The 23,901-nt window shown below is 47.8% G+C and overlaps 1 protein-coding gene across 7 annotated transcripts in view; it reads right to left on the bottom strand.

The window, feature by feature from the left end:
• The window catches only part of LOC135056670 (alpha-2-macroglobulin-like protein 1), a 409,885-nt gene that overhangs the window by 128,300 nt on the left and 257,684 nt on the right, over positions 1-23,901 (bottom strand). For all 7 annotated transcript variants that reach the window (XM_063962113.1, XM_063962120.1, XM_063962116.1 and 4 more), the window contains 6 exons: positions 20,990-21,215; positions 13,661-13,787; positions 11,402-11,523; positions 7,967-8,027; positions 5,127-5,210; positions 1,388-1,564 (listed from right to left, as the gene is read on the bottom strand). In XM_063962113.1, coding sequence (XP_063818183.1) covers positions 1,388-1,564; positions 5,127-5,210; positions 7,967-8,027; positions 11,402-11,523; positions 13,661-13,787; positions 20,990-21,215 — 797 coding nt within the window. The remainder of the gene's footprint in view (positions 1-1,387; positions 1,565-5,126; positions 5,211-7,966; positions 8,028-11,401; positions 11,524-13,660; positions 13,788-20,989; positions 21,216-23,901) is intronic.

The raw sequence follows: 23,901 nt of genomic DNA, 5'->3' as shown, positions 1-23,901 counted from the left end.
CGCCCCCTTTTCGGCTGACTTTTCTCCCGCTATTTTCTGTATTCTGGCAGGGGTAATTATCACATATATAGCCTCTGGGGCTATATATTGTGATAATTTTGCCAGCCAAGGTGTATTTATTGCTGCTCAGGGCGCCCCCCCCTAGCGCCCTGCACCCTCAGTGACCGCAGTGTGAAGTGTGTATGAGTAGCAATGGCGCACAGCTGCAGTGCTGTGCGCTACCTTGGAGAAGACTGATGTCTTCAGCCGCCGATTTTCCGGACTCTTCTTGCTTCTGGCTCTGTAAGGGGGCCGGCGGCGCGGCTCCGGGACCGAACATCAATGGACGGTTCCATGCGGTCGATCCCTCTGGAGCTAATGGTGTCCAGTAGCCTAAGAAGCCCAAACTACCCACAGTTAGGTAGGTTTGCTTCTTCTCCCCTTAGTCCCTCGGTGCAGTGAGCCTGTTGCCAGCAGGTCTCACTGTAAAATAAAAAACCTAACATATACTTTCTTTCTAGGAGCTCAGGAGAGCCCCTAGTGTGCATCCAGCTCGAGCCGGGCACAGGATTCTAACTGAGGTCTGGAGGAGGGTCATAGGGGGAGGAGCCAGTGCACACCAGGTAGTCCTAATTCTTTCTTAGATGTGCCCAGTCTCCTGCGGAGCCGCTGTTCCCCATGGTCCTTACGGAGTCCCCAGCATCCACTAGGACGTCAGAGAAATACCCCCCTCTATGTACTGTCTAAATCACAGAGACATAAGGAGCAATAACCACTATACTTGCAAGTTACAGCATGCACCATCCCAGCAAGATCAGCATGGCTACATCTGAACCTCCGAGGGTTATAGGAGGAGTCTTTCACACTTTTTACTGTATCTTCCTGGGAAACACACACAGGGTCAGATTTCGAAGTCGGATGGAGTTTGTGGGGGAGGGATCATAAGATCCACCTCCTGCAAGAATGCAGCCATACTGTAGGTATTAAGTGGTTTACATCATCTGAGGATGGCAAATTGTAAACTTTTGAGGCCAAACTCCATAAAGCATCGCTCTTTGGATTTTGTTACACAGGGGTCAGTTCCCATTGATAATAATAGAGGGCGTGGTCTGTAGCACTAATTAGCCTTTTGCAGGAGAGTTCTGTGAAATCTCCTGCACTAGGCTTTTAGTACATAATGGGAATACATAAAGATCTTTGAGCACCACAAACACTCCACCCTTTATAGATGCAAGCAACCATACTATATAGACAGCAACAATGAAGCTGTGGAGAGTGGAGACCAACTTCTTATCTGTATTAAGAGATAGCTAAAAAGCTTATTTTAAATTAAAGGTGATCATTAAAAAAATATATAAAATAAATAGTTAAAAAATAATATGAAATAGGCAGGTGTAGCATCTCTCACCGCTCTCAAGAAACTTGATGGCTTTGCTCTTGATTTCATTGTTCAGTTGATGAGTCTTCTCCAGATACTGCAGAATAAAGATATTGGGGGCAAACAGAACCATGTTCTGCTCTCCGCAGCCATATGGCATGGCCAAGAGACGGTCCAGGTTCTCCATGGCTGTGCCCATCAGATCCCCTGCAGGGTAACAAAACAAAGCTGATATTATGCAAGGTAACTGAAAAAGGAAATACTGTACCGTAAAAATTGGAGAAGATGGATTCTAATGCTATCATTTTTTTTTGTGTCCAAACGTATCAATTACCAATTATCTGCTCTATGTTCTGGTGGTTCTAAAGATTTAAATATAAGTATGATAATCATATAAGGTTTGTCCCGAGGCAGTTATGTGCAGTGTGCATGCACAATGCAGTGCCCCCGTTTTCCCATCTAACAGCTCCCACTGTGTTGTTGGACAGAGAGAAGAGATCACAGGAAAGTGTGACTGGGGTAAGTGTAGGGGGTAGGGGGAAGTGAGAAGAGAGACTCCTTGTCCTGGCCAAGGGGGGTCATTAAGACCGGATCACACGCTAGTTTTTTTTGGCAGCGCTGCGATCAGGTCAGAACTGCGCATGCGTATGCACCGCAATGCACAGGTGCGTTGCATGGGTACAAAGCGGATCGTAGCTGAGCGATGGATTTAATGAGGAATCCGTTCGCACAGCTGTTCAGAAGGAGATTGACAGGAAGAAGGCGTTTGTGGGTGGCATCTGCTCGTTTTCTGGGTGTTGTTGGAAAAACGCAGGCGTGTCCATGCATTTGCAGGGCGGGTGTCTGATGTCAATTCCGGCCCCAAACAAGCTGAAGTGATCACAGCGGCTGAGTAAGTTCTGGGCAACTCAGAAACTGCACAAAACTTTTTTTGTGCCGCTCGGCTGCATATGAGATCGCATACTTGAAAAGCTAAAATACACTCCCCTATAGGCAGCGACTATCTGATCTCAGCGCTGAAAAAAATAGCTAGCGAATGATTAGGTCTGAATTAGGCCCAAAGTCGGGTAAGATATGCTAGTTTATTATATAATTTTGAATAATGTTTCTCCTCAACATGCTCGGTAGATGTTGGACCACTCAGGTACTGACATCACTGGCACTAGAGGGAGGGTTCGCACCAAGTGTCACTAACTGTAATGTAGCTGGTACTTAGTGCTTGTGATCTCAGCAATGACTGCTCCAATATACTTGTACAATATTATTATTATTTATTATTATCCTTTATTTATATGGCGCCACAAGGGTTCCGCAGCACCCCACTACAGAGTACATGTGCACATAATCAAAACCGGAAAACAGCGACTTACAGTTGAAGACAATATAGGACAAGTACAGGGTAACTAAGCATAACTACACCAGTAGACGACATAGAGATAAGTTCCAAGGTGGCCAAAAAACTGCGGGATTTGGTGCAGTTAAAGATTATTAAAGTAAGAAAAGGGTGAGCACATGAGGGAAGAGGGCCCTACTCGTGAGAGCTCACATTCTAAGGGGAGGGGTAGACAGACAGGGGTGACACAGATGGGGTACATAGAGAGCGTAGAACAGAGGGTTAGGATGAGATTTGGCTGGGTTTGGTGAAGAAGTGGGTCTTGAGAGCCGTTTGAAGTTTTGTAGAGAGGTGGAGAGTCTGAGGGGGAGAGGTAGAGAATTCCAGAGAAAGGGAGCAGCACGTGAAAAATCTTGGAGGTAGGAGTGGGAGGAAGGAATCAGTAGACAGGAGAGTCGGGGTACATTAGCAGAGCGAAGAGGACGGGTGGGAGTGTAAAGGGAGGTAAGATCAGAGATGTAGATGGGAGAGGAGTGGGTGAGGGCTTTGTAAGTGAGTGTGAGAAGTTTGAATTGGATTCTGAAAGGGAAGGGAAGCCAGTGAAGGGCTTGTAGGAGAGGGGAGGTGGACGTAGTGCGTTTGGTGAGGAACATAAGCTGGGCAGCAGCATTGAGGATAGATTGGAGTGGAGAGAGGTAATTGTCAGGGAGGCCAGTCAGGAGGAGATTACAGTAGTCCAGTCTGGAAATAATCAGTGAGTGAGTAATGATCTTAGTGGCATCCTGGGTGAGAAAAGGTCTGATCCTGGAAATGTTTTTGAGATGAAAATGACAGGTTTGTGAGAGGTGCTGAATGTGTGGTTTGAAGGAGAGGGAGGAGTCAAGGATTACACCAAGACTGCGTACTTGGGGGATAGAGTAAAAATGTATAATTTAATAAAACATATACAAATTTATATTTTTTTCTATTTTAGACAAAATCGTTTACTACATCAACTTTTTTATTTATATCTACTAATCGTATTTTGGACCTAGCATTTCCTGGGTCGTGGGGTCTCTCCTTTAAGTCTCCCCTTCTTCCACCCTACACTTCACCCCAGGAGTGACTTAACTTTCAGCTGATCCCCAGCTCCCAGCCTCTAAAAAGGTTAGGTAGTCATCATCAAGTTGATGATGATGACTGACATATTTATACACTGGGCCACATCTATACACAGTGAGCTGTATATAGAGTTGCAAGTATCTGAAAAAAAATACACACAAATCATCGTAATTGCATCCAAGGCATTAAGCTTATCTTTAGGCTGATAGGACCTGGTAATACAATGTTACTTTTTTTTTCACACATTCCTTAATTCACTAGTATTTGTAATGGTGGCCACACAATGCTGCTTGATATTTATATATATTGTCAAAATTAGCACACATGTAGGTGACCAAATAGAGTAAATTCAGGCTGCTCAATGCTTGGTAAAAAAAATCACTTCCAGCTTCCCTGTAGTCTGTTATAACCCTTTCACACTGCACAACCCAGTATCGACCTGGTATATTGCTGGGCCGACATGGGTCGCTGTGCGGTGCAAAAGGGTCACTCTCAAATTACCAGGTCACCTGACCCCATAATTCAACCCGGGAATAAAGAAGGGTTATTACCGGGTTATTACCGGGTCAGGTGCAGTGTGAACGGGATGACGAGTCGATGGAAGAAGATCTAATTTCCCAGCGCCACCTCCGCCCCCGATGCCGCTGCGGTACCCGCCCCCGATGACAACCTGACCTGGTAATATGCTGGGTCAGGAAGCCACTTTACAAGGGTACAATGTCAGGTTGCACCAGGGATGGACCCATTATCAATTCTCTGGTACGACCCAGCATTTGCAATGTGAAAGCGGTATAAGTGTGGCCTGAAGATGGCACCACGTAGATGCGGATATTGATTTGGATGCATTTACTAACAAGTCAAATAATAACTAATCTATTTAGAGCAGATTATCTGTAAATCAAGCACTTTTGATGCCATGCATGTTGCAATATTGTCCCTAGTTCATGACTTCAGTTCCAAAATGACAGCATGTGTAGCCAAGTATAAACCAAGGCCAGTGTCTTTGGAATAGTCGTGAACAAGTATTAAAGCTGTTAATATACATGGACTCTGTACCAGACATTTTCTCATGGCTACACATTTTGTAATAAATAGGTGGCATGTTTGTCTGACATTTTCTACAATTAAAAGATTATTTTAAAATGTTGGCAGACTAGATACTCTCATTAATTAAGTCTGGAATATTGAGAAAGTGTTAAGTGAGGGGAGAGAGTCAATTCCTAGAGATATTTTTTCAGTAGTTTTTAAATTGCTGGAGAATTATTCCATTACTAATGAGGGTACAATAGGTTGGTGAAGTTTGTTAAAGATCTGACTGTACCACATGTTTCTTACCCAACACTGTAACATGGGCTCTCTCAGAATCCTCCAGAATGTTATCAGGAACCTCTAGAGAGATCTTCTCTGTCTTTGAATTCCCTGCAATAGAAAGACCAAAAATAACTTTTTTTTTTAAAAGTCAGAGGTCAACACTTCAGCTGGGTACACACTGGAGGAAGCTAAGTACACACTGGAGGAAGCTGGGTACACAACACACTGGAGGAAGCTGGGTACACACTGGAGGAAGCTCGGTACACACTGGAGGAAACTAGGTACACACTGGAGGAAGATGGGTACACACTGGAGGAAACTGGGTACACACTGGAGGAAGCTGGGTACACACTGGAGGAAGCTGGGTACACATTGGAGGAAGATGGGTACACACTGGAGGAAGCTGGGTACACACTGGAGGAAACTGGGTACACACTGGAGGAAGCTGGGTACACACTGGAGGAAGCTGGGTACACACTGGAGGAAGATGGGTACACACTGGAGGAAGCTGGGTACACATTGGAGGAAGCTGGGTACACACTGGAGGAAGCTGGGTACACACTGGAGGAAGCTGGGTACACACTGGAGGAAGATGGGTACACACTGGAGGAAGCTGGGTACACATTGGAGGAAGCTGGGTACACACTGGAGGAAACTGGGTACACACTGGAGGAAACTGGGTACACACTGGAGGAAGATGGGTACACACTGGAGGAAGATGGGTACACATTGGAGGAAGCTGGGTACACACTGGAGGAAGCTGGGTACACACTGGAGGAAGCTGGATACACACTGCAGGAAGCTGGGTACACACTGGAGGAAGATGGGTACACACTGGAGGAAGCTGGGTACACACTGGAGGAAGATGGGTACACACTGGAGGAAGATGGGTACACACTGGAGGAAGCTGGGTACACATTGGAGGAAGCTGGGTACACACTGGAGGAAACTGGGTACACACTGGAGGAAGATGGGTATACACTGGAGGAAGCTGGGTACACATTGGAGGAAGCTGGGTACACACTGGAGGAAGCTGGGTACACACTGCAGGAAGCTGGGTACACACTGGAGGAAGCTGGGCACACACTGGAGGAAGATGGGTACACACTGGAGGAAACTGGGTACACACTGGAGGAAGCTGGGTACACACTGGAGGAAACTGGGTACACACTGGAGGAAGCTGGGTACACACTGGAGGAAGATGGGTACACACACTGGAGGAAACTGGGTACACACTGGAGGAAGCTGGGTACACACTGGAGGAAGATGGGTACACACTGGAGGAAGATGGGTACACACTGGAAGAAGCTGGGTACACATTGGAGGAAGATGGGTACACACTGGACGAGTTTTTGAAGGATATTGCAGATAACGACATTTCGGAATACATTTTTGTCAAATCGTCCAGTGTGTACGCACTATGGTGGTCATTCCGAGTTGTTTGGTCGCTAGCAGTTTTTAGCAGCCGTGCAAACGCTATGCCGCCGCCCACTGGGAGTGTATTTTAGCTTTGCAGAAGTGCGAACAAAAGGATCGCAGAGCGGCTACAAAGTTTTTTTGTGCAGTTTCAGAGTAGCTCAAAACCTACTCAGCGCTTGCGATCACGTCAGACTGTTCAGCTCCTGTTTTGATGTCACAAATCCGCCCAGCGCTCGCGCAGCCACGCCTGCGTTTTTCCTGGCACGCCTGCGTTTTTCCGAACACTCCCTGAAAACGGTCAGTCGACACCCAGAAACGCCCTCTTCATGTCAATCACACTGCGGCCACCAGTGCGACTGAAATGCTTCGCTAGACCCTGTGCAAAACTACATAGTTCGTTGTGCCCGTACGACGCGCGTGCGCATTGCGCCGCATATGCGCAGAACTGCCGTATTTTGGCCTGATCACTGCGCTGCGAACAAATGCAGCTAGAGATCAACTCAAAATGACCCCCTATATCTTCAATGATGCACGCTCCTGCAGGTTATTAAGGAGGTCTTCTGTCGTCTCTGTTTATGCAGGTCAATTTAGGCTACATCGCTAACGACAGGGTGCATATCGTCCAGTGAATGATGAACGACCCCAGTGAAATTCCTACCCAGTATTTAAATTAGCTGAAAACCCTAGTGTTGGGTCGTTTGTAAAATCGCTCATTGTGTACGCACTATAGGACCGATTCAGCACTGAACGTAGAAGTGCAGAAATCGCTATTTGGTGATTTATGCACTTCTGCGCATGCTTGGGGACTTAGATTGCAATCGCAAGTGATCGCAATCTAAGTCCCGGCGTGGGGTGACAATGGGGTGTTGCGGCAGCGTTTTAGGGGTGTAATGGTGGCATTGGGGGAGGTGTGGTCTGGACAACAGCAGGCGGGTCGAAACGGTTTACGGGGCAGACCTCAGCGGCTCCGTAATGCCACTCGCAGCCTCTGTGACCTAAAATATGGTTGCCCGGCGACTGCCTTCACAGCTAGGCTGCGAAGGCAGGGGGTTAACCTTAAGATGCGAGCGAATTGCTGTTTAGCGATGTGCTTGCATTTTTTTCGCGGGGAGGTCCTGGCATGCGGGGCAGCCTTGCTCTGTGCTGGGTGGCCCCCGCATGCTAAAGAACGGAGTTGTAGTTTTGCAACTCAAGCTGAATTAAGCCCTATATCGTTTGTCCAGGACTCAGGTAAGTTCAAGGGAAATTGTTCAACGATATCATTCATGTTTCATGTCATCCAGTGTGTACTCAGCATTAGGGATGCATTCACAATTAAAACATTTGTGTTTGAAATACAGAAATATGGAATATGAAATTATTATGATGTCACAGAAAGTAAACAATATTATTAGGATGAATTATGCATTTAGGGAAAACAATAAGAGAAGAAGATGCAGCCTCACCTTCTCCCTCTTGGATGCAAAGAAGAGAGCTGTGAGACTTTTCCTCCAGGACACCTCCAGGCTGAGGACACCAACAAATAAAACCAAAACATCTTAAGGGCTTCGAACAATATGGCTACTATAAGAGTTTTTATTTCAGTGTACTTTATTTTCCACAGACAGCAGATACAGTAGTTATAAATAATCATCAGAAAATGTCATATTACAAATTATATAATACCTTTAAATTCATTGGGGTATATTTAATAACATTCGTAATTTTCGGAAAAAGGTCAAAGTTCAATCACGAATGACATCGAAAGTGTAAAACTGCAACTTTTTGAATTTATTACGACTAATTTACTAAGCTGTCGTATTCGGATTTTTCTTTTGTTCCGATGTCAATGTCATTCGTGTTGTTTTTTTTTCATTTTTACGGCAGTGATTAGCATAACACTGCCGACTTTTTAAAAAAGAATCTCGGCCGGATCTGTGTGATCCGTGCTGGGGTTCTTTTTTTTTTTTTTTTTCACGAAACACTGTAAATTCACAAAAAAAAAAATGTGTGGGGTCCCCCCTCCTAAGCATAACCAGCCTCGGGCTCTTTGAGCCGATCCTGGATGCAAAAATATGGGGTAAAAATTGACAGGGGTTCCCCCATATTTAAGCAACCAGCATCGGGCTCTGCGCCTGGCCCTGGTTCCAAAAATACAGGGGACAAAAAGAGTAGGGGTCCCCCGTATTTTTAAAACCAGCACCGTGCTCCACTAGCTGGACAGATAATGCCACAGCCGGGGGTCACTTTTATATAGTGCCCTGCGGCCGTGGCATCAAAAATCCAACTAGTCACCCCTGGCCGGGGAACCCTGGGGGAGTGGGAACCCCTTCAATCAAGGGGTCCCCCCCCCAGCCACCCAAGGGCCAGGGGTGAAGCCCGAGGCTGTCCCCCCCCATCCAATGGGCTGCGGATGGGGGGCTGATAGCTTTTTGTGAAAATTATAAGATATTGTTTTTAGTAGCAGTACTACAAGTCCCAGCAAGCCTCCCCCGCATGCAGGTACTTGGAGAACCACAAGTACCAGCATGCGGCGGAAAAACCGGCCCGCTGGTACCTGTAGTAGTACTACTACTAAAAAAATACCCAAAAAAAGACAAGACACACACACCTTGAAAGTAAAGATTTATTACATACATCCACACAAACATAAATACATACTTACCTATGGCCCCATGCAGGTCGGTCCTCTTCTCCAGTAGAATCCATGGGGTACCTGTTGAATAAATTATACTCACCAGATCCAGGGTCCCAGGCTCCACGTAGCATCCATTTGTAATCTACGTACTTGATTAAAATAAAAAAACGGAGTCCTGACCACGCACTGAAAGGGGACCCATGTTTGCACATGGGTCCCCTTTCCCTGAATGCCAGAAACCCACTCTGACTTCTGTCTAAGTGGGTTTCTTCAGCCAATCAGGGAGTGCCACGTTGTAGCACTCTCCTGATCGGCTGTGTGCTCCTGTACTGAGTGACAGGCGGCACACGGCAGTGTTACAATGTAGCGCCTATGCGCTCCATTGTAACCAATGGTGGGAACTTTCTGCTCAGCGGTGACGTCACTTTAGGTCAACCGCAGGGCAGAAAGTTCCCACCATTGGTTACAATGGAGTGCATAGGCGCTACATTGTAACACTGCCGTGTGCCGCCTGTCACTCAGTACCGGAACACACAGCCGATCAGGAGAGTGCTACAACGTGGCGCTCCCTGATTGGCTGAAGAAACCCACTTAGACAGAAGTCAGAGTGGGTTTCTGGCATTCGGGGAAAGGAGTCCCATGTGAAAACATGGGGCCCCTTTCAGTTCGTGGCTCGGGTCTCCGTTTTGTTATTTTAATCAAGTACCTGGATTACAAATGGATTCCCCGAGGAGCCTGGGATCCTGGATCTGGTGAGTATAATTTATTCAACAGGTACCCCTTGGATTCTACTGGAGAAGAGGACCGACCTGCGTGTGAACATAAGGTAAGTATGTATGTATGTTTGTGTGGATGTCTGTAATAAATCTTTACTTTCAAGGTGTGTGTGTGTCTTGTCTTTTTTTGGGTATTTTTTTAGTAATAGTACTACAGGTACCAGCGGGCCCGTTTTTCCGCCGCATGCTGGTACTTGTGGTTCTCCAAGTACCAGCATGCGGGGGAGGCTTGCTGGGACTTGTAGTACTGCTACTAAAAACAATATCTTTTCATTTTCAACAAAGGCTATCAGCCCCCCATTCATTGGATGGGGGGGACAGCCTCGGGCTTCACCCCTGGCCCTTGGGTGGCTGGGGGGGGGGACCCCTTGATTGAAGGAGTCCCCACTCCCCCAGGGTACCCCGGCCAGGGGTGACTAGTTGGATTTTTTATGCCACAGCCACAGGGCACTATATAAAAGTGACCTCCGGCTGTGGCATTATCTGTCCAGCTAGTGGTGCCCGGTGCTGGTTTTAAAAATACGGGGGACCCCAACTCTTTTTGTCCCCCGTATTTTTGGAACCAGGACCAGGCGCAGAGCCCGATGCTGGTTGCTTAAATATGGGGGAACCCCTGTCAATTTTTCCCCCATATTTCTGCAACCAGGATCGGCTCAAAGAGCCCGAGGCTGGTTATGCTTAGGAGGGGGGACCCCACGCATTTTTTGGGGGGGAAAAAAACACTTTCCCACCCCTTCCCACTGATAGACATGCACGGATCTCATGGATCCGTGCATGCCTATAAAATCACGGATCAAAAAAGCAGGTCTGCTTTTTTTTAGCACTTTTTTGCGATTTGTAATTTTTCACGGCAGTGTTTTCCTCTTTTGAGATTTGCACTTTTTAGTAAATGACCGAGTTCTACTAATTTGCTGGCGTATTTTGACCGATGGTGTATTCATTCGTATTTTTTTACAACTACTTCCAAAAAAATACGAATGCCCTCATTACTGCCGTGATTTGAGTTTAGTAAATGACCGAGATGACACTTTGAAGAAAAAACGGCATCTCGGTCAAAATCGGGACCTTAGTAAATTTACCCCATAGTGTGTTATTCATTATGATAAAATAAAATTAATAAAATGAAGAATAAAATAAAAAGAAAGAAAGAAAGAAAGAAAGAAAGTAAGTGAAATGGTAAATATGAAGATTTATCATTATATTCCTGAAACAGTGATTTATTGGGGGGGGGGGGGGGGGGGGGGTGGTGAGCACAACTTATTTGTTAATGGGTTTGCTGCTTTTATTTCTATATTTATCCTTTTTAATGTTTTTATCATTGCTACTTTTGAAACAAACTAAAATAATCCATTCAGAATTACAGTACGTTGTGCTAATTGTTTAAAATGTGTGTGTTTTTAAACTCCTACCATTTGTAATAAACACACTGTATTGTGGTCACCTATGGTGCACAGACACACTAGATGCATTAGACATTGCATACTGACCTGTACAAGTAAGGGCTTAGTGACTGTGTCAGTGCTGCCTTGCTTAGGGACAACGGGGATCTCATTTTGGCAAATCTCTTTTGTGTCCACAGCCTCTGTCCTCACAGTGATATTTACCTCTCCTGTACAGGGGAACAGTGATAAATCATGTTAGGTTGATACAACTGTGTATATTTTTGAAAAACATTAGTAAAATTATAAAATACCATACGCTACCCCTGTGTATCCTATTTATTACAACTGACAAGAAGAGTTCATTGTCTTCATGTCTAATCTGAATGAACAGCTAGATTGGGAAGCTGGAAATATGACTATGACCAGTATGAACATAACTACATGATAACAACCTCTCCTTGGATATACTGTACCTGACATTTTTCTAATACCTTACAGAGTAACCTGGTCACTGGAAAGTATATACATCATTTAGCAATTAGCATACACTGTACTACTATGAATATTCGTTCAGTATGATTTGCTGATGGGCGGGATGCCGGCTGTAAGTATACCAACAGCGGCATCCAATCCATCATAATCCCAACAGCCTTCCATTCAGTCCCCTAACCCTCACCTTTTCCCTGCCCTCACCCTAACCCTCCCCGGTGGTGCTTAACCCTAATCCTCCCTTCCCTGCTGCCTAACCCTCCCCGCTGGGTGCCTAACCGTAACCTCCCCTTCTATATGCCTAACCCTAACCTTCCTGTCCGTGCACCCTAACCCTGACCTCCCCTTCTATATGCCTAACCCTAACCTTCCTGTCCGTGCTCCCTAACCCTGACCTCCCCTTCTATATGCCTAACCCTAACCTTCCTGTCCGTGCTCCCTAACCCTGACCTCCCCTTCTATATGCCTAACCTTCCTGTCCATGCTCCCTAACCCCCCTTCTATATGCCTAACCCTAACCTTCCTGTCCATGCTCCCTAACCCCCCTTCTATATGCCTAACCCTAACCTTTCTGTCCATGCTCCCTAACCCTAACCTCCCCTTCTATATGCCTAACCCTAACCTTCCCTTCCATGCTCCCTAACCTCCCCTTCTATATGCCTAACCCTAACCTTCCCTTCCATGCTCCCTAACCCTAACCTCCCCTTCTATATGCCTAACCCTAACCTTCCCTTCCATGCTCCCTAACCCTAACCTCCCCTTCTATATGCCTAACTCTAACCTTCCCGTCCGTGCTCCCTAACCCTAACCTCCCCTTCTATATGCCTAATCCTAACCTTCCTGTCCATGCTCCCTAACCCTAACCTCCCCTTCTATATGCTTAACCCTAACCTTCCTGTCCCTGCTCCCTAACCCTAACCCCCCTTGTCCTGCCTAAACCTAACCTCTCCCCTTCCGCAGCAGCGCATCCCACCGTCCGGATGATCGGAATGCCGGCTGTCGGTAATGTGAAACTGGCATCCCAGCCGGCGTCAGTATGTGGACGCCAGCATTGCGTCCTCCCTCGGGATCTCAGCGTCGGTATATTACCACCAGGATCCCAGCCATTGGAAAGCTAACTGCTTCCCGTTTCTCCCTTTCTTACCTCCATTTACTTTCTCAAATAAACGTTCCCTGAGAATAAAGGTAAATTGATAATAAATAATGGGTATCAGGGGGGCTCTTCTAGTGTTAACCACAAACTTCAAAATGTTCTACCAGTCAACAGCAACAGAAAAACAGCAAAATAAGGGCCTGATTCTTAGCTGGATGCATCTGTGGGCACTGTTTGGTCTTGCAGGCTGCTTCCTTCCTTAGGTTAATGCAAGAGTCCACTGGTATATACTGAAAATCCAGGTGTCTGTTTGTTGAAAGCCATCCCACCCACTGTTTAGCCATCCACAGCTGCAGCTGACATCAACACTATCTGGACTTGTACCCACCCCATGCCAGGTGCATAATATCCCTAGGAAACAGGTGTTTCATCCCCATCCAGATGCTATCAAGGAGGATGGAATTTGGCTTACACCCCCATGACTCTCCCAATGACACTTGGATGGAGCACTTCCATGCAATCACATGGTCACCGCTCAGTTACTGCCTAGACGTGCCCATTTCATGGAAAGTGTGGTCATGTGATGTATGGATCAATACCTACGCACTAGCGATCTCTGTGTGGGTGCCTGATCTAGCAATTGCATGGCCAGTCACTGATTTCTTTCTTTGGTGCATACGCAGTATGCTGAAATCAGAGCGCTCCACCTGCGTTCCCTCTTGCATCCGGCAAAGATTCAGGCCCTAATTGCTCAAACTTTTATCTCCAGGATCACACTGTACCCAGCTTAGATGCTTTCAGGCCCCAGTAGAAGGTTTTGCTCTCGTCGGCACACAAGCAGCTGCTGTACTGACAGTCTGCACATGGTGCTTGCTGTAACTCTTGGGTAGGCTGCAGGGTGATCTGTACCTGTGATGACAAAAATAAAATACACAAACACAACGCAATAGATCCTTTTCATTTTTTGTTTAGGAATTATAACATCTAATGTGATTAGATTTTTCAAAAACATCAGCAGGAGCATTGAGTCATGTTTAGCTCCTCTGATGTACAAAGTTTTGTCAAAATTAATCATTTTGTGAACTGGTCACACATTATTATTATTATTTATTGCTGTAGCGCCAATATATATATAGCACTGTACAGACATATAAAGTTGCTGCCCCATTTGTGCTTACAGTCTAAACACACAAACACACAACAAACACACACACACACACACACACACACACACACACACACATTGTAGCAGTGGCACCTTACATGTATGACGTCTGTGGGGCTTAAGTCTGAAAGCAGCACTAGGTGGGGTTTAAGTTCAGGGGTGGGGCTGAAGTCCAGCTTTGGTAGGGAACTGTTAGGGTCTCCTGCCCTGTGCTGCCACGTCGTCATGGCAACCGGGAGACAAGTGCTAGTGGAGTAACCTGAGCGCAGCTGATACTCCGGTTCGGGTCTTTTGCTGTGCAGTGGTATAGGCTCTGTGCACGGCAGGGGATCCGGTGCTGGTTTTTGTGCTCACAGTTTGTGAGGTCTGAGTGGGGCGTGGACAGCACCTGCTTTATAAGGCCTCTTTTCAGGGTAAGCAGATGCTGCTGAATCTTTGTTGGTTAGTCAGTTCATGAAAGTTAGCCAGTACTGTGTAGCTTAGTATTTGTTGTTGCTTACTGCAAATAGGCCTGGGGATTTGGTATTACACTCTGCCAATCCAGACCTAGCAGTAAGACTGGAGTCAGTCGTTTAGCTTGCTGGGGTTCTGTTACTACTCTGTGAACTTAGCAAGTTTGCGGCTGTATTCTAAGACTTGCCTGTCTAATCCTGTCTCACTGTGCTAGGTGTCAGGGGTCAGTTTAGTGGCAGTAAGCTAAAACCTGTGCACTGCAAGTGAGAATCAGGATTGTGGAGACTCTCCTTGTGTCTATCATTCCATCTCTGACCAAGGAGTTTACTGCCACACCCGTTGGTAACCCTTTAGGGTTTTGCTGTTGCCCTTAGCAACAGCATTTCGGGTTCTCTACGTATTAAAACACAACATCTTGTTTTTTCCATCTGAGCAGTTCTAATACAAGGGAGATACCCAGTTCCTTAGCCTCTGGGCTTCTCTGTTCACTTTGTGTGTATTTTGTTACCCTATCACCTTCTGTGTACATTATGTCATATTCCCCAGTTTGTCTGTGAGTCCATTTGTTTTGCATAACAGTTCAAACACCAGTACATTCCTGCAGACACTGGAGTGCATAACAGTTCTGACACCAGTACTTTCCTGCAGGCACTGGTGTGCATAACATATTCAGCAGCCTAATACTCCTGTTGAAATTTTGTGGGAATATGGAGCATACCCCTCAAAATACGTTGCAACAGGTGGTCGATCAGGTGCAGGTCCTGACTCGACAATTTAATGATTTGTCCATTAAAATGCACACCTCCCAGGCTGCTGGCAGAGCTCCCGCAGCAGCAGCACCTGCAGGGGTTAAGGAGCCGAAAGTAAATCTCCCGGATCGTTTTTCTGGAGATCGCTCGCAGTTCTTTTGTTTCAAGGAGAGCTGCAAGCTATACTTCCGGCTTAGGCCTCAGTCTTCTGGGTCGGAGATTCAGCGGGTGGGCATAGTGATTTCCATGCTACAAGGAGACCCACAGGTCTGGGCATATGGGTTGCAGCCTGACTGTCCGTCGCTTAAAAGTGTTGATGCTTTTTTTACGGCACTGGGCATGTTGTATGATGACCCTGACAAGACGGCCTCAGCCGAGGCTCAGATTTCGATCCTTAAGCAAGGGCGAAGGCCAGTTGAGGTTTACTGTACGGAGTTTCGGAGGTTGGCCCATGATACCCAGTGGAATGACTCAGCCCTGAGACACCAGTACCGAAGAGGTCTTTCTAACCAGATAAAGGACCAACTGGTACAATATCCCTTGCCTGATAGCTTGGATCAGCTCATGCAGTTATCCATCCAGGTGGATAGACGGCTGAGAGAGCGTAGGCTTGAAAGGGAGACTGAGATTTCCTTCCTTCCCAAGGGAACCTCAGACTCTGAGGAATTTTCTGAGGAGCCTATGCAGATTGGGGCTACCCGCCACTCCTCGCGTGAGAAGACGCGGAGGAGACAGCAGGGGTTGTGTTTGTACTGTGGGAATAAAGGTCATGTGGTAGTATCATGCCCAGAAAAGCCGGAAAACTTCAGGGCCTGAGGGTGATGGGAAATATCCTCTCAGGCCAGAAGTCAGAATTTCCCAAGAAGACTTTTATCATTCCGGTGACCTTGAAGATCCTCGGTCAAACTGTCAAGACTGAGGCCTTTGTGGACAGTGGGGCCGACGGGGTTTTTATGGACCGCCAATTCGCCCTGAAACACTCTGTTCCCTTAGTACCCTTGGCATCGGAAATTGAGATTTGTGGGTTAAACGGGGAACCATTATCCCAAGGTAAAATTACCTCTTGCACTAGCCAGATTTCTTTGTTTATTGGAGCCACACACTCTGAAAAATTGTCCTTTTATGTGACTGTCTGTACTTTTGCCCCATTGGTGTTGGGGTTACCCTGGTTAAGGGCCCACAATCCTCAATTTGACTGGGTCTCTGGGGAGATTCTTAGTTGGGGTACTGATTGTTTCAGGAGTTGCTTGAGCCTTCCAGTCAGGCTCTCGCAGCTAAGTTTGCCAGGATTGCCAGGGTGTTATGCAGATTTTGCGGACGTGTTCTCCAAAAAAGTTGCAGAGGTACTACCTCCCCATCGCCCCTATGACTGTGCCATTGATTTGTTGTCAAATGCTAAGCTTCCCAAGAGCAGGTTGTACTCCCTGTCACGTCCTGAGACTCAGGCTATGGCAGAGTACATTCAGGAGAACTTGGCTAAGGGATTTATCAGACCTTCACAGTCTCCAGTTGGGTCGGGTTCTTCTTCGTGGGTAAAAAGGACGGTTCGTTGTGACCCTGCATCGACTTCAGGGAATTGAACCGTATCACGATTAAAAACTCATACCCACTGCCTCTCATTTCGGTCTTGTTTGACCAGCTTCGTACTGCCACCATTTTTTCTAAGATTGACCTACGCGGTGCGTACAATCTAATCCGAATAAGAGAGGGGGATGAATGGAAGACTGCCTTTAATACCCACTCAGGGCATTATGAATATTTGGTGATGCCTTTTGGGCTCTGTAATGCCCCGGCAGTCTTCCAGGATTTCATGAATGATGTGCTCAGGGAATATTTGGATAGATTCTTAGTTGTATACTTAGATGACATCCTAATCTTCTCCCATTCCCTGGAGGAACATCGGAAGCATGTACGCTTAGTCCTCCAGAAACTCAGAGACCACCGGCTTGGGGCGAAGCTGGAGAAGTGCGAATTTGAAGTTCAGCAAATCGCATTTCTAGGATATATTATCTCCCCAGAAGGTTTCCAAATGGAGGGTTCCAAGGTACAGGCAGTCCTGGATTGGGTGCAGCCCACTAGTTTGAAGGCGCTTCAGCGTTTCCTGGGCTTTGCGAATTTTTATAGACGATTTATCGCTGGATTTTCGTCTATAGTGGCGCCCTTGGTGGCACTCACTAAGAAAGGGGCGGATGTTGCTCACTGGTCTTGTGAGGCTAAAGCGGCTTTTGCCCGTCTCAAAAGGGCATTTGTTTCGGCCAAGGTGCTGCGACACCCAGATCCAGAGCGTCCTTTTGTGGTGGAGGTGGATGCCTCTGAGATGGGTATTGGGGCAGTGCTTTCTCAGATGGGAGTGTCTGATAATCGCCTTCATCCCTGTGCTTACTTTTCCCGTAAATTTTCGCCTGCCGAGATGAATTATGACGTGGGTAACCGGGAATTGTTGGCTATTAAGGATGCACTCGAGGAGTGGAGACACTGGCTTGAGGGGGCTAAGTTTGTGGTCTCAATTCTCACTGACCATAAGAATCTGGCATATTTAGAGTCAGCGAAGCGTCTCAATGCCAGGCAGGCACGATGGGCTTTGTTTTTTGCTCGCTTTAATTTTTTGATAACATATCGCCCTGGGTCAAAAAACATCAAGGCTGATGCGCTCTCGCGGAGTTTTGCTCCAATCCAGGAGACCACCGAGGAGCCGTTGCCCATTGTTTCCCCATCATGTATTAAAGTGGGCATTACCCAGGACCTCTTATCATTAGTCCTTAGAGCACAGGAGCAGGCTCCTCCAGACCTTCCGGTAGGTCTTTTGTTTGTGCCTCCTAGGTTAAGACAGCGAGTGTTCCTGGAATTCCATGCCAAGAAGTCGGCAGGTCACCCGGGTATTGCCAGAACTCGGGAGTTGCTATCTAGGGCGGTGTGGTGGCCCTCGGTGGCTAAGGATGTGGATCAGTGGGTTCGGGCATGTGACATCTGTGCCCGAAATAAGACTCCTAGAGGGGTTCCTGTTGGCCCATTACATCCACTCTCTATCCCATCTAAGCCATGGACCCACATTTCAATGGATTTTGTGGTGGACTTGCCCAAATCCTCGGGGATGACAGCCATCTGGGTTGTCGTTGACAGGTTTTCGAAGATGGCGCACTTCGTTCCACTGGTTGGGCTGCCATCAGCCAGACGCCTGTCTGAATTATTTATGCTGCATGTTGTGCGTCTCCACGGGTTGCCACTTGATGTGGTCTCTGACCGCGGATCCCAGTTTGTGGCCAAATTCTGGAGGGCATTTTGTTCCGAACTCCAGATTTCTGTCAGCTTGTCGTCAGGCTACCATCCGCAGTCTAATGGGCAGACTGAAAGGGTGAACCAGTCCTTGGAGCAGTTCCTCAGGTGTTATGTCTCCAAGTGTCAGACTGACTGGGTTGCTCATCTGTCCATGGCGGAGTTTGCCTATAACAACGCGGCTCACTCTGCTACAGGGATCTCTCCCTTCCTTTGTGTGTATGGGCATCATCCTAAGGCCAATTCTTTTGACCCCCTGGACTCCACGCCTGGTGGTTCCTCTGTGGTTTCGGTCCTTAGAGGTATTTGGCGGAAAGTGAAGAAAGCCCTTGTGTCTGTGTCATTAGTGACCAAAAGGGTTTTTGATAAGCGGAAAAGACCCTGCAGCTTCAAATTAGGAGACTTCGTCTGGTTGTCTACCAAGAATTTGAAGTTGAGACAGCCATCTCATAAGTTAGGGCCCCGGTTCATCGGCCCTTATAAGATCACCAGGGTTATCAATCCGGTGGCATTTCAGTTAGATCTGCCCCGTTCTTTGGGTATCAATAAAACATTTCATTGTTCCCTTTTAAAACGGGCGATTAGTAATCCTTCTTCCAGTGGAAGACCTTCCCCTCTTCTGATACGTGGCCAGAGGGAGTTTGTTGTTGAAAGGATTCTTGACTCCAAGGTGGTTCGGGGTCGGCTGTAATTTTTGGTGCACTGGAAGGGGTATGGCCCGGAGGAGCGGTCGTGGGTGCGCAGTTGTGATCTTCATGCCCCCAGACTGATACGCTCTTTCTTCTCGCAGTTCCCCGATAAACCCGGTGGTAGGGGTTCTTTGACCTCTCGTCAGAGGGGGGGTACTGTTAGGGTCTCCTGCCCTGTGCTGCCACGTCGTCATGGCAACCGGGAGACAAGTGCTAGTGGAGTAACCTGAGCGCAGCTGATACTCCGGTTCGGGTCTTTTGCTGTGCTGTGGTATAGGCTCTGTGCACGGCAGGGGATCCGGTGCTGGTTTTTGTGCTCACAGTTTGTGAGGTCTGAGTGGGGCGTGGACAGCACCTGCTTTATAAGGCCTCTTTTCAGGGTAAGCAAATGCTGCTGAATCTTTGTTGGTTAGTCAGTTCATGAAAGTTAGCCAGTACTGTGTAGCTTTGTATTTGTTTGTTGCTTACTGCAAATAGGCCTGGGGATTTGGTATTACACTCTGCCAATCCAGACCTAGCAGTAAGACTGGAGTCAGTCGTTTAGCTTGCTGGGGTTCTGTTACTACTCTGTGAACTTAGCAAGTTTGCGGCTGTATTCTAAGACTTGCCTGTCTAATCCTGTCTCACTGTGCTAGGTGTCAGGGGTCAGTTTAGTGGCAGTAAGCTAAAACCTGTGCACTGCAAGTGAGAATTAGGATTGTGGGGACTCTCCTTGTGTCTATCATTCCATCTCTGACCAAGCAGTTTACTGCCACACCCGTTGGTAACCCTTTAGGGTTTTGCTGTTGCCCTTAGCAACAGCATTTCGGGTTCTCTACGTATTAAAAAACAACATCTTGCTTTTTCCATCTGAACAGTTCTAATACAAGGGAGATACCCAGTTCCTTAGCCTCTGGGCTTCTCTGTTCACTTTGTGTGTATTTTGTTACCCTATCACCTTCTGTGTACGTTATGTCATATTCCCCAGTTTGTCTGTGAGTCCATTTGTTTTGCATAACAGTTCAAACACCAGTACATTCCTGCAGACACTGGAGTGCATAACAGTTCTGACACCAGTACTTTCCTGCAGGCACTGGTGTGCATAACAGGAACAGGCTGGCTTCTAGGGACTGCATCAGCTGCAGCCCCTAGGAGTCAGGTTGTGCTTCTGTAATAGCAGGGGAGTGGCTTCCCATGGGAAGTGTTTTTGCTGCTATGGCAGTCTCAGGGGGAGAAAACACCTCCCCCTGGCATTACCTGTCTTGCTGCGATTAGCAGGGAGTGCTTCCTATGGGAAGTCACTGCACCTGGTAGGCAATCCCTGCGCTTGGAAGATTTTACAGGGGGTAGGGGGAGCTGCAATCCTGCAGCCCATACGTATAATCTGCCGCTGGTCAAAAGCCAAATAATTTACCAGTATGTTTACAGATCGAGCTAAACATGCTTGCCTACTCTCCTGGGAAGTCCAAGACTTTCACAAATTTTGGGGATTTCCCCTTGACTCCTGGGAGAGTAGGAAACCCTTCAGAATACTACCCAATTCCCTAGTGTTGAGGGCGGGAAAGGGGCAATATGATGCAGTTTGCAGCAAATAAAATAATCATCTCCATGGCCACCTGGTGTAATTCATCACATTTCAGGTAATGGTGATATAGATTGAGTCACCCTAGCCCCTCGCAGTTGCCACTTGAACCTCCTCTCCAGAAACGTCAGTAACTAAGTACAGGTACATTGTACATCATGTTAGAGAACAGATTTTGTTCCTCGTTTATACGATATCTTGCTGACTGATATATCACTTACCTTTATGCATTGCCTCAGATAGCTAAAGACAGAGGCTTTGAGGGTGAATGTCTCTCCTCGTACCACAGAGTATGGGAGGGCGAGCTCCACAAAGAATGGCTGGAAAACTCGCAGCGATGAAGAAGGAGAGAGTCCAAACCCACTGGGGCCCATACATACAGCTCCTGCATTCCAGTCTGTGATGGTGTCTGGGGCCTTGTGGTGGAGCTCAGCACTGCCAGAATCTCTGGGTAGGACAAAGAAAATATGTTGTTTAGTCCAGTAACTGGGAAATTCATAATTTAAAATCAATTATTGATGAGAATAGCTGACATGAACCAGTGTGGAGTCCAAGAGGGGGACTAAATGTTCTAGTGGATACAGAGGGTCTGATTCAGAGAAAGACGCAATGCCGATGTTTGCATTGTTGTGCAATTACTTCCTACTGCGCATGGGTTCCACTGAGTGTACGCTGCTCTGGATGGGACGGCTGGCATTAGGAACGGCGAGGCAAAACCATGGGAAAAAGATAACGCCATCTGAGATAGGTGATACAGTATGCTTCACTTGCCTGTCAGGGATCTGCGGTTCTCAGAAGAAATAGTACTGGCCATGCGCAATCTCTGTCTCATACACAGTATGGACAGAAGTTATTATGTTACTAGGCAAGCACAACCGCATGGGCTCATGCATGCCCAGTATGGAGACAACTGCAGCTGTTTATTATGCATGTATGGGCTCTTCTGCCAGAGCATGCACTATACTATAAGAAGCATCATAATCAGTTAAAGGTCTTACACTGGAGCATTATGAGGGCTAGTTAAACTTAAAACCGATATCTGGTCGTTAGGTTGACCACACTTAGGTCGACATTCATTAGGTCAACCCCTATTGGTTGACATGGTCATAAAGTCGACTTGGCAAATGTCGACACATGAAAAGGTCGACGTTGTTTTTTTACTATTTGTTTGAACTTTTTCATACTTTACGATCCACGTCAGGCCCGGCCCTACACATACGCTGACTATGCGGCTGCGTTGAGTGCAGGGCCGATGAGGCCGCCGGAGCCGAATTAAGGGGAGTACTCTGTGGGTAAGTACTCTGGGCCCCCCTGCCGCCTGTCACAGATCGGATCTCTATTTCTGATCTGCGGCATGGTGCTGTGCTCCCCAGTGATAGCTGATGTCTCACAGCCGCCGGCGCTGCACCGCCCCTCCCCTTGCCTAGTGCCTAGTACCCGCCATTTATGAGGAATGTTAGGAGGCACAAACGCTCCTCCTGGTCCTTGGACGCAAGCCAGTGGGGCAAAACTGTAAGGTATTTGCTACGAAAATGTGATGCCGATGGGTGGGTTGGGCGTGCAAGATTGTCAGTGAATCTCGGGGATTAATTTGATTAAGAAAGTATGATTTTTTTGAAGATAGTATGTAACTGATCATGTGTATATAATATATATTTCTTTTCTGATACAAATGTTATGTCCCTGAATGTCCCTCTCAGCACCCTAACCCTCCCTGTATCTCCTCCTCAGCGCCCTCACCCTCCTTGTATCTCCCTCTAGCATCCCTGTCCTAACCCCCCCTGTATCTCCCCCTCAGCATCCCTGCGCTCACCCTTCCTGTATCTCCCCCTTAGCACCCTCACCCTCCCTGTATCTCCCCCTCAGTGTCCCTGCATTCACCCTCTCTGTATCTCCTCCTCAGCGCCCTCACCCTCCCTGTATCTCCTCCTCAGCACCCTCATCCTCCCTGTATCTCCTCCTCAGCACCCTCGCCCTCCCTGTATCTCCTCCTCAGCGCCCTCACCCTCCCTGTATCTCCTCCTCAGCACCCTCACCCTCCCTGTATCTCCTCCTCAGCACCCTCACCCTCCCTGTATCTCCTCCTCAGCGCCCTCACCCTCCCTGTATCTCCTCCTCAGCACCCTCATCCTCCCTGTATCTCCTCCTCAGCACCCTCATCCTCCCTGTATCTCCTCCTCAGCGCCCTCACCCTCCCTGTATCTCCTCCTCAGCGCCCTCACCCTCCCTGTATCTCCCCCTCAGCGCCCTCACCCTCTCTGTATCTCCTCCTCAGCACCCTCACCCTCTCTGTATCTCCTCCTCAGCACCCTCACCCTCCCTGTATCTCCTCCTCAGCACCCTCACCCTCCCTGTATCTCCTCCTCAGCACCCTCACCCTCTCTGTATCTCCTCCTCAGCGCCCTCACCCTCCCTGTATCTCCTCCTCAGCGCCCTCACCCTCCCTGTATCTCCTCCTCAGCACCCTCACCCTCTCTGTATCTCCCCCTCAGCGCCCTCACCCTCCCTGTATCTCCTCCTCAGCACCCTCACCCTCTCTGTATCTCCCCCTCAGCATCCCTGTCCTCACCCTCCCTGTATCTCCTCCTCAGCACCATCCCTGTATCTTCCTCTAGCGTCCCTGCCCTCACCCTCCCTGTATCTCTCCCTTTGCACCCTCACCCTCACTGTATCTACCCCTCAACGTCCCTGCCCTCACCTTCCCTGTATCTCCCCCTTAACACCCTCACCCTCCCTGTATCTCCCCCTCAGTGTCCCTGCCTCACCCTCCCTGTATCTCCTCCTCAGCGTCCTCATCCTCCCTGTATCTCCTCCTTAGCACCCTCACCCTCCCTGTATCTCCCCCTCAGCGTCCCTGCCCTCACCCTCCCTGTATCTCTTCCTCAGCACCCTCACCCTCCCTGTTTCTCCCTCTAGCGTCCCAGCCCTCACCCTCCCTGTATCTCTCCCTTAGCACCATCACTCTACCTGTATCTACCCCTCAGTGTCCCTGCCCTCACCCTCCCCGTATCTCTCCCTTAACACCCTCACCCTCCCTGTATCTCCCCTCCAGTGTCCCTGCCCTCGCCTCACCCTACCTGTATGTCCTCCTCAGCGCCTTCATCCTCCCTGTATCTCCTCCTCAGCACCCTCA

Source organism: Pseudophryne corroboree, chromosome 3 (assembly GCF_028390025.1).
Source record: "Pseudophryne corroboree isolate aPseCor3 chromosome 3, aPseCor3.hap2, whole genome shotgun sequence".
Taxonomy (NCBI): domain Eukaryota; kingdom Metazoa; phylum Chordata; class Amphibia; order Anura; family Myobatrachidae; genus Pseudophryne; species Pseudophryne corroboree.
This window is presented reverse-complemented; position numbering and strand designations above follow the sequence as displayed.